The sequence below is a fragment of the Choloepus didactylus genome, chromosome 13 (genome assembly GCF_015220235.1).
Source record: "Choloepus didactylus isolate mChoDid1 chromosome 13, mChoDid1.pri, whole genome shotgun sequence".
In the NCBI taxonomy this organism is placed as follows: Eukaryota; Metazoa; Chordata; class Mammalia; order Pilosa; family Megalonychidae; genus Choloepus; species Choloepus didactylus.
Window position 1 is genome coordinate 75,489,044 of NC_051319.1, and position 11,393 is coordinate 75,500,436.

Genomic DNA, 11,393 nt, shown 5'->3' on the forward strand with positions numbered 1-11,393 from the left:
TAAGCTAATAAATTCCCATTGTTGAAGTAAAAGGATATGAAATAAGCTTCAGTTGCAGAGAGATTCCAAAAGGAGCCGAGAGGTCACTCTGCTGGGCACTCTTACGCACAATATAGACAGTTCTTCTTAGGTTCTAATGAATTGGGGTAGCTGGCGGTAGATACCTGAAACTATCAAACTACAACCCAGAACCCATGAATCTAGAAGATGATTGTATAAAAATGTAGCTTATGAGGGGTGACAATGTGATTGGGAAAGCCATATGGACCACACTTCTCTTTGTCTGGTTTATGGATGGATGAGTAGAAAAATGGGGGAAAGAAACAAACAAACAAAGGCACCCAGTGTTCTTTTTTACTTTAATTGCTCTTTTTCACTTTAATTATTATTCTTGTTATTTTTGTGTGTGTGGTAATGAAGGTGTCAGGGATCGATTTGGGTGATGAATGCACAACTATGTAATGGTACTATGAACAACTGAATGTGCAATTTGTTTTTTATGACTGTATGGTATGTGAATATATCTCAATAAAATGAATTAAAAAAGAAAAAAAATACAACCCAGAACCCATGAATCTTGACGACAATTGTATAAAAATGTAGCTTATGAGGGGTGACAGTGGGTTTGGGAAAGCCATAAGGACCACACTCCCCTTTGTCTAGTTTATGGATGGATGAGTAGAAAAATATGGGAAGGAAACAGACAGACAAAGGTACCCAGTGTTCTTTTTTACTTCAGTTGCTCTTTTTCACTTTAATTATTATTGTTGTTTTTCTGTGTGTGCTAATGAAGGTGTCAGGGATTGATTTAGGTGATGAATGTACAACGATGTAATGGTACTGTGAACAATCGAATGTACGATTTGTTTTGTATGACTGCGTGGTATGTGAATATATCTCAATAAAATGAAGATAAAAAAAGAAGAAAACAGAAACTCTTTAGATGGATTTTCAAGACATTTTTATGATATAGTCCATTTTATCTCCCTTTCCCAATCCTGTTCACTACCACCACCACCATACACAATTTTTTTGTTATTGAAAGAATGTCATGCTTTCCAGGCTTTTGTTCTTTTCTTTCTCTGCCCTCCTTCCCACACAAATTCTTACTCATCCTTCAGTTCTCAGCTTAAATGTTATTTCATTGTGGGCATACTCATGTTCAACCATTTATTCCAGAAATCTTTTCACTAGACTAAACTAGTTTGTTGTAGTCATGTGGCAAGTTAACTATGAAGGCAAGAAAAAACAATACAAAGAGGACACGGAAAAAGAACTGTCTGTCTGTGGTGACTGTGGGTAACATGCAGCTATAAAGCATCAACTGGGGTGACTATCACTCTACAAATAACTTCCTATCCTAAGAAAAGTTAGCCCAAGGATAAAGGGACAGATGATGGACAATATACCACAAACTAGCTTATTATAAGTCACAAACGAACACCAGGCAGATCAAAGACAAAAATGGGCAGATTCTGCACTTAAAACACACCGGGCCAATATGAAATAAACACCTAATGAAATGGACTAAAAGTCGTAGAAAGTAATGAGACCAATGACAGAAAAAACAGAAACAAAACAGACTTTCTTTCACTCTCCTTGCTAAGGAGCTACTTCAGAACCCCTAGGTTCTCACAACCAAATGGCCTGTGACATAGAGACTTAAATGAATGTACTGTAATTTGCTGCTGTCACATTTACCTATCTCAGAGCCAGTACAAAAACATCTACTACTAAAAGCAGAATCCCGTCTCTCTCTTTTTTTTTTTCACTTTTACAATGTTGAGTATAAAGTAGTGGTTAAGAATCCCAAGCGTGGATTGAGATAAGACATGGGCTCACGTGTTGGCTCTCCCATTTACTAGGTGTAGTCGTTAACACCGAAAGGATTCAAGTCTTCTTACTAGTAAAAGGAGTAGTCCACCTCTTTTCACACTGTTCAATAAAGCTGCAATGATTTAATGAAATAAAGTATGTAAAGTGTTTATTATATGTCAAGCACTGATATAAGAAGAAATTACTACTGTACCCTATTATACTTTCACACCAATTGGGGTTTGTGTTTTGTTTTTTTTTTTTTTTTAATTTATAGTTGGTATTACCTTTGAAGCAGCTATACCTTCCCTTTAAGGCTGGCCTTTCCATTGGTATCACCAAAAAGGCCACATTACAATGTATTCTAAATTTGCCAACAGTTTATCACAGGCCTTTGTGTAAGTTATTTCACCTTTTTGCTGCTTTAATATCCTTATAGAAATCTGGCATTAAAATTTCCATCTACTTCACAAGATATCTGTGATGTACATCTATAAACATTATTGATAGTCTGATAATACAAACTTTCAGTGATAAAAATACAGGTTAGGTTCTGATTATTCCAAATCTGCCTACTGAAAATCTTTCCCTCAATTCTCACCCTACCATCTCTTCTTGGTAACTCTGTTCAAGCTTCATAACTCAAGTGTTTCTTCATCTGGGAAGCACTATCCCTCTTGCCCCACTCTTTATAAGCAACCTGAGCTTAGCTCTACCAACAGCAATTACCAAGCTAGGCCAAAGATGTCTTCACTTAACACTGGTATTTCCTCATCTAATTCCTCTCTTATCTAAAAGATGAAATCCTTATAAACCCTGAAAAAAAAAGTATTTTGGGTGCTAAGAAAAGAAAATGTATGGCAGCAGGAGACCTACCATCATTCTCTCAAATGCTTAGTAACAAATGTCATATTCTAAATATTTGTACCAAAATGCATGGCTCTCTTTTGTTATAAAACTATTTTCTAAGGGTTGTTCATGATTCTTGCACCATTAAAGACACAGATCTTTAGTATTCAACATATAAATTCTAGGTGGTAAAGGGAGGCGGCCTTCTCTTCAACCTACAGAACTTCAATTTGATGACTTTTTCAACAGAGCAGGACACCAATCTGCTCTGAGACATTTGCCAGAGAATGAGAATTTTGGCAAATATAATTACAATGAACAAAAAAGTATTTTAGTGTAAAACTCTAAAGAGCTAAAGAAAAATGTGGTAAAAATACATTTGGTGAACAATAACTAATGCTTTGATCCACGAATGGTACAGTACTGTCATGGTGTAGAACTTTTCCTAGATTAGAAATCGTCCACCTAACCAACAGCTCGTGCCCATGTATAAGTGAAAAGACTTAAACAATTTCAGTAAAAGCACACAAAATGTTTTAAGTAAATCACTTTAGCAATTCTGAAGAACATTTAATATCTTCTAATCTAAAGCAAAAAAAAAAAAAAGCCACCATTTGCTTATTTTTTGAAATCCAACTTCACATTTGATTTGCTTTTCCTAACCCAATTTATTTTTCTAGACGAAGGGTCAGCAAAGTTTTTCTGTAAAGAATAGTAAATATTCTAGGCTTGGGGGCCACATATAACTACTGAACTCTGCCATTGTATCATATGGCATAGATATATGGGTTTGGCTATTACAATAAAATTTTATTTACAAAAATAGGCAGTGGGCCATAGTTTACCAGCCTCTGTTGTAGATGATCTGCAGGCTTTGGAGAATATGAAAAAGGTTCATATGTTAAAATACATATATATTCATATACTTAGGAGAAAGTATTTTTCTTTTTATAACTCAAATATTCAAGTTACAAAAGATGCATACTTTGCTCTCCCTATAGTTAACATAAATAAAGTTTCATATGTGAATTTTTTTAAAGCAACCCTTTGGGATCAATCACACTTAAAATTAAATATAAACCTTTAGTAGAAACTATTAGCCTGACATAGCTTAATAATGGGAAGAAGATTCAAAGAAAACTAGGTCTAGATTTTAACTAGATTTGCAAGTTAAAATTTTAAATTACACACACACACAAATACACATATAGCTATTTTAAGAAAACTAAAAAAAGTGTAGTGGGGGCATATTTCAGAAAGCAAAATCCCAAGAGAAATACAAGACCTGCAGTCATGAGTAAGGTTTACCATTTACCATTCCCCTACTTGAAAAATACTAAGCTAAGAAATAAAATAGTAAACATAGTTGGTTTTAAAGTAATGACTTTATTAATAAATATACATCCATATGATGATGTAGATACAAATCATGAACACTACTCCACTCCCATACACATAATTGCACATGAGTAGCTCAAGTTCATGGACATAAAAACATACACAGTATCTATTCAGACTTTTTACAGCAGAGGACAGCGTGCTTATATCAGTTAACTGGTAATTATTTCTCCATAATTATCTGTGGAAAAAGGAAACTGAAAACTTAAAGAATCAAAGTGGTCTGATTACTATAAATCACACATTTGATTTGCTATAGCATTAAAAATTTCCAAAAATTAAACATATTATATGGGAAAACACAGATTTATCTACTTGAGGGTGGGGTAAAAAGCAAAGGAAAGATTTAGATACATCCTAGAGTTTTAATAGCATATAGTTAAGCTATCAGTAAAACAAAAATATAATAGAGTCAAATTTTTTTATGTCCAAGGGAAAAAATGTTTTGAACAACTGTTATGAATTCTTATATTTTACTATAAAGGGATCTAAAATTTTACTGTATATAGACAATGACTAACAGAGTAGCAGTTATCATCAGCATTCCTTGGATTGTTCTTTTAAAGCTTCTTAGAACATAAAGGAAAAGTCTGATTTTTTTTTTCCTTCAGCTAATACACTGTGGTTATAATCACACTGAAAGGACTACCCTTAACCTAATAAATGGATTTTCTTTTCCCTCTTTAATGCAAAGAAGTTAATTCTTATTTCACAAAAATGTGCATGTTAACTCACACAAACATCAGTTTGGAATGAATATTACTTTGACAGGTATTCTTTTAAAAAGTAAATTAAAAATAGATTTTTTAATCTAACTGAAATACTGATTTTAAAAATGTCCCCAAATATTAAAAATTAACCATATACTATTGTTTTCTTCCAATACATTGTACCAGTATTTTTAAAATATTCAATGCAAAACTCCAAAGATAGTATCAAAATCATCCCATACTAAAGATTAGTTATGCAAGGTTATATCTGTCAAAAAATGAAAATTTCATATGTATTAGCTCATTATTTGTTAATATGATAATAATAAATAAGGCATGTTAAGATATTTTTTAAAGAAGAGATATTTTTTAAAGAAGAGAGTAAAACAAACTTACTTGAATAGCAAATCATTTTCTGACCAAGTTTTAATATAGAATAATGAAACCTATTTTGTGAAGAACAGAATTACACAGTATAAAATTAGCAATTTACCTTTCAAGGAACAGTCATACAGTGGGAGAAAAGTTCAGTTTTCCCCAATTGACTGTGAAGTATAGGCAGTTGTTTAACATGCTATTTCAGTGTTCATCATTACAAGAAACAGTGTTACAAAAGATGTACAATGTAGTTTTTAGATTATATAGAAGTAAAAATATTTTATATTTTAAGACTTAATTCGTTTTATCACTTAGATGTCTTTCTCTTCAGCATGGCACCAGTAAACTGTTTACAAGGAGAAAATTAAGTGGAATCAGGAGATGCTCACCAGTGTATAGTTCTAACACTCCAGGAAAACCACTCACATCAACAGTAGATTCAGGTTTCTAAATCATGTTATTCATTCACAACTGCAGCCATTCTTCCCTTTTTTCCTGGTACATAGCTCCTGATACTGACAAACACTGTTATGAACATACGTACTTTAGTTGATTTCACTTCTCATTTTCATGTATACAAAATTCATTATACAATAATACACCTGCTTTATCTTCTGACACACAGCACAGCACCACAGGAGTAGATGTGCTGGGGGTGGGAGGAGAGTGAGGAAGATGAATGTAGTATGTGTAACAAAATCAGGAATGAAAATAAATTGAAAGGAAATGTCAAATGGTCTTACTATGAAACACAACATGCAACCAACTCCTTGACAATGGCATATATTATTCTAAGGTACAACATTTAAACAATTGTCTTCTGGAACTAGTTTGAAAAATAATTTTTAAGCAACCAGCATCATCTTGAGAAACAGCTACATGACAGATACATAATAAAAGTGGATAGATGAGCATATGAAAAAGATGTAAGCATTTATGTATGCCAGAAGTTATACTGTTCTGAGTAAATTATTAAAATTTTATATTTTAAGCCTCAACAAGAAGAAACTCTTGTAGCAGTTTAGCTGCCAGAATGTTACAACTGATTATGCAGTCGTCCAACATTGTTCTCTATGGTTTGTGCCATGCTAAAATTGTTGAGGTCACTGTCTTAGATGCCAGTGCACACAAAGTTCCCACATACAATGCAACACCTCTTACTGTAAAGAGCAGCATAAAGTCCAGCTCACTGTGTCAGGCATCACTGGAACACCTGAAGGCTTGCTGCTTTTTTCCTGATAAAAAAGGTACGAAACATGACATCTATTTGCAATCAGAGTTTGTACTAACTGAGAGCAAGCCCAAACAACACAATATGCACCCTTTTAAAATTTCAATTGTTTTAAAACCTTTTGGGTTCTGCAAATCTATATTATAATCTCAAAGGTATTAAAATGCAATACATACATTGTAACTTTACAGTTTAGTGGAATTTTTTTCAAATCCAAAAGTTTCTAATAGTTTTCTTTAGAACAAACTTAGAATAAATAATATGTATATTATCAAGGAATATTACATTCAGAAAGAGGGAAAAAGAGATTTTCCTCTGTCCTCTTATACATATTCATCCAATACTTTTTTTCTTTTCTATCTATTTCACATGAAGTGGTCTCAGTGGAGCCACAAGTAGATTTGTAATTAAACTAACCAACATATTTTTACATGTTTCATGCATAGATGGATTCCTATATATTTGTTAATATTTGAGTTCTGACTGTCAGGAAACTGCATTCTGTTAATACCAGTTTTACAGACCACCATTAAATTTGTGTCCTTTGGTAGATATAAACCTGAAAAAACAATAAGTGCTAATGCAATAGGGCAAATTCTCAAAGGAAAAAAAATCCAAATGAATGAGCAATACCAATAAATGTTTTTAAACATGATGTTTTAAAACTCATTAACTATATGAAAGGCAAAAGGTAGTGACCATAACTGTTGGGGACGATTAAGGTAGCATGTATAAAATCCACCCTCAGCGATGCCGGAGATATGCAACATGACAGCTGGGGCTGATGCAATAACGGCTTAAGTTGCCCTCAGCCCTCTTTACAGAAGTGATAGCCGTTTGCGCCTAAGATTCACATCTAGAGTGCTAGCTTTACTACCTGCCTTCTATCCCAGCAACAGTAGCCACCAATCCTGTGCTAGCCTTACATCTGCCATCCGCCCTAGCAACAGCAGCAGCCAATCCTAGGCCGCCACCCGTTAGTACTAGCCACTCCCTCCGCCCTTAGGGTATATATACCCTGCCTCTTCAATAAAGTTTTGCAGCTTGATCAGAAACCTGTCTTGCTGTCATTCCTCGCGTCTCTTGTCCCATACCATTCCTCCCTCACAGGATTTGGAGCTTCCGTTGAACGTCCCGCCGGCCGGGACAATAACTATATGCAAACCTTAGGAATGTTTCTTTTTCTATTATAGTAAATATGCTATTCTCAGAATGCACTGTATTTCAATAAAATGTAATGTTCATAAAATACTGTTTTTTTGTAAATATGAATAAATGTGCCTCCAGCACAACCCTGGGGAGAAGAAAGTGGAGGGCTGTCTGCCACTGCCTGGCTCCTGTCCCACCGCTCCTGCGGGCTTGAGTCTGGAAAAATCCTAGTTCAGAAAAGCAGAGCCCCCTTAGATTTAGACCCCCAAGAGTCCGGGGGCGGGGGTGGGAAGCGCACATTTACTGGTAACATCAGCAGCAGCCCCAAAGCCTGAGCCTGAACGCGAGCCGTGAGAGTAGGCCCTGTCCAGCCAGGAACCCAGGCCTGCGGCTCTGGCTCCTCGACTCTTCTCCTGGGCAGGCCAGACCAAAGATTCCTACTGACTTGACGACCAGGGACCCGGCGGGCTCTTTCCAATTCCAGGGCCCCTGGCGGGAGGGAGAGCCGTCAGCGCTGACGGCAGGCGCTTCGGCGGAGCCAGGAGGGGTGCAAAAGGGCGTAAGCCTGAAGTGACCGGCACCCCGTCCTGCCTGCCGCAGAGAAGGAGCGCGGCGGGGAGCCTAAGGGGCCCGAGGACAGCAGTGCGGGCGGCGCGGGCTGCGGCGGCACGGAGGACCCCACCAAAAAGAAAAAGCAGCGGCGGCAACGCACACACTTCACAAGCCAGCAGTTGCAAGAGCTGGAGGCCACGTTCCAGAGGAACCGGTACCCCGACATGAGCATGCGAGAGGAGATAGCTGTGTGGACCAACCTCACCGAGCCGCGCGTGCGGGTGAGCGCCGGGGGCCTCTGCCGCAGCCCTTGAAAGTCTAGACCCGCGCGTTCAGACTTGCACCCTCTATCCCACCACTCAGACTTGCTCCTTCCCTCCACCGGAGAAAGGGACCCCAGTCTAGGATCCGGGTCATTCAGCAGCTGCTAATCCTCTTGGCCGCTAACGCTCCTCCAGCCACCCCAGACTCCTCTGACCCACGTCCTACCTGACCTTCCGGGTCTCCCACAACCCCAGCTTAAAGATCAGTGGCCCCAAAGGGCTCTCCGAGGCCCCATAGGGTCCAGGGCGCACACAGATGTTAGTGGGGTACTCTGAGCCTGAGATTCTGGGCAGATGATTCTCAGCCACTGGGGACATTGGGATGCTGCCTCCCCCGAAAACGAAAGGGAAAGGCAGGTCCTTCCTGGCAGCTTCAGAGGCATGTAGGTTGCTTGGGTTTGGGAATCCCCAAAACTTCCTACAGCAGTGGTCCCATCCCACACCCCACCTATCGAAAATGTCAGAATATTCCCTGCCAGACTCTCTCATGGCCATTCAGTCAGTCAGTAGCTGGACCCTTTCCCTAATACCCTTTCCTGAAAGTCAGGTCAAATGAAGGGGGGGGGGGAGGCTCTGGTGGCCCTGGGGTTGAGTCCCTTCTGGGCTGTAAAGTCTCAGACCCAAGACCAGACTGCACCCTTCCTCTCCTCATCCTTTTGTTCCCAATAAAAATAAGGCTTTCCCACCAGGGAAGCAAGAGAATCATTTCTTCCCTGGATGCACAAATATTAAATCAGATATTGAGAGCACCTCCCCAGCCAGACTAAAGTCCCACCTGGACTGCATGCACTCCCTGCTGTAACTCCAGCCTCACCCTAACCCAGTCAGGTTGGCCAGCCAGGCAGGATGTAGGGTGAAGATACAGCACTCACTAATCCTGAACCCCTGCCCAGGTTTATAGTGACAGGGTGGGGTGGAGGTGGAATCAGGCAATGTCAGTGCTGAGGCCAGGGGACCAGTGGAAGCTGTGATGGAGGAGTCCAGCAAGCTAGCTTGGAAAACTCAGTCTAGGGCTGCAGCAGGGTAAGGAAGGGCAGAGGCATGCGGTGGGAGGGTAGGTGGCAATCGGTAGGACCAGGAGCTGGGAAAAAAGAGGTTCTTACCAAATTTTGCAGAGACAATAGAGGGGGAGATTAGAGAGAAGCTAGAGGCTAGTAAGAAGCAAAAGGAAATTAAATATTTTGCAGAGAAATATATTTGGTATATATTTTGGCAACAGGAAAGAAATGTTTAAGGGAAAAGCAAAAGGACCAAATATTTGGGAAAAGAAAGAAACCACTAAGTTTAAACAGACGGTCAGATATTTGGAAAGAAGGAAATTTGGGGAAGATTGAAAAGGAAAAAAATTAGGGAGAAAGAAAGGAGAAATCAGAAATATGAAGAAGAAAGAGGTTCAGATAGCAGGGTGGGCCAAACGAAAATAAATGTTTAGGGCAGAGATGAAAATACCAAATATTGCCAATAAAGATGAAAACAGACCATCTGAGAAATGAAAAATAGATTGAAGAAATGGGGGAGCAGGAGGATCCCTTTTGTATTTGAGGGAGAAAAAAAAGAATGGAACATTTAGGAGACAGATGGGGATCCGTTCGGGGAAGAAAGTGGAAGATGGAATGCCTGGGAGAGGAAGAAGGAAAACGAGTATTCGTTAAAATAAAATAGGATCCATATTAGGCGACGAAACGGGTTTAATTTGGGGAACAGGATAAAGATTTGAAAAGGAAAAAAAAACTAGTATCTTCTGGGGACAGAAAAAGAACCATTATGGAGAGAAGGCAGAGGCAGAAATATCGGTAGAAGAAATATCGGGGTGAAAGAAGCAGGCAGAGGGCTCAGGGTGGCAGGGGTGGAGAGTGGGGGGCCTTCCCGCCCTCAGCACCCCTGACCCTTCTCCCGCCTCCATCCCTAGGTCTGGTTCAAAAACCGGCGAGCCAAGTGGCGGAAGCGCGAGCGCAACCAGCAGCTGGACCTGTGCAAGGGCGGCTACGTGCCGCAGTTCAGCGGCTTGGTGCAGCCCTACGAGGACGTGTACGCCGCCGGCTATTCCTACAACAACTGGGCAGCCAAGAGCCTAGCGCCGGCGCCACTCTCCACCAAGAGCTTCACCTTCTTCAACTCCATGAGTCCGCTATCGTCGCAGTCCATGTTCTCGGCACCCAGCTCCATCTCCTCCATGACCATGCCGTCGAGCATGGGCCCCGGCGCCGTGCCCGGCATGCCCAACTCCGGCCTCAACAACATCAATAACCTCACGGGCTCCTCGCTTAACTCGGCCATGTCGCCGGGTGCTTGCCCGTACGGCACACCCGCCTCACCCTACAGCGTCTACCGGGACACGTGCAACTCGAGCCTAGCCAGCCTGCGGCTCAAGTCCAAGCAGCACTCGTCGTTCGGCTACGGCGGCCTGCAGGGCCCGGCCTCCGGCCTCAACGCGTGCCAGTACAACAGCTGACCGCCCAGCCGGGCCACGCGGGCCTGCGGCCGGCACCGCGCGGGAATGGGGGCGGCCGCGGAAAGGACGCACGCAGCACCTCGGCGCGTCACGGCTCACCGCCCCGCGGGCCTCGCGCCTGCGCAGCCCCCTCCAACCCAACTCCCCCATCTCCCGGTTGGTTTTGTGTTTGCTTTTCCGGAACCCACTCTGCCCTCAAAAAAAAAAAAACAAAAAGAAAAAAAGAAAAAAAAATCAAAACCAAAAAGACGTCGGAGAAAAGTGCCGCGAAAAATGGATGAGTTGCAATTTTCCTCGGGATGGCGCGGGTGATGTGTGTTCGCTCCCACGGGCCCCGGCGGGACTCTCCGCAGAGGGAACGCGGCGCGGTCTGCAAGCACCGAGACCCAACGGCCGGGAGAGTACGCTCTTGTAGTCCGCGTTCCCACCGCGCTGGGCTTGGACTGAGCGCCACCGGCCGGGTCGGCCGTGCCTGCGAACTAAATACGCTGAGGCGGGCGTAGGAGCCCAGTGCCTCCCCGGACGGGCCTGAGAAC

At 41.3% G+C, this 11,393-nt stretch overlaps 1 protein-coding gene across 1 annotated transcript; it reads left to right on the forward strand.

Annotated features, from left to right (window-relative positions):
- The first annotated feature begins 3,957 nt into the window (after positions 1-3,957).
- Positions 3,958-11,044, forward strand: LOC119507757 (pituitary homeobox 1-like). The gene is made up of 4 exons (XM_037800915.1): positions 3,958-3,961; positions 8,015-8,089; positions 8,131-8,363; positions 10,315-11,044. Exons 1-4 carry the CDS (start codon positions 3,958-3,960, stop codon positions 10,855-10,857), a joined length of 855 nt encoding a protein of 284 aa, XP_037656843.1. The 3' UTR covers positions 10,858-11,044.
- Positions 11,045-11,393: the final 349 nt, after the last annotated feature.

What these genes read in the sequence shown, in the direction of transcription:
- LOC119507757 (XM_037800915.1), top strand. An exon ending in CAGGAGGGGTGCAAAAGGGC is followed by an intron (nt 8,090 to 8,130) that starts GTAAGCCTGAAG and finishes TGCCTGCCGCAG; the next exon opens with AGAAGGAGCGCGGCGGGGAG. An exon ending in TCACCGAGCCGCGCGTGCGG is followed by an intron (nt 8,364 to 10,314) that starts GTGAGCGCCGGG and finishes CTCCATCCCTAG; the next exon opens with GTCTGGTTCAAAAACCGGCG.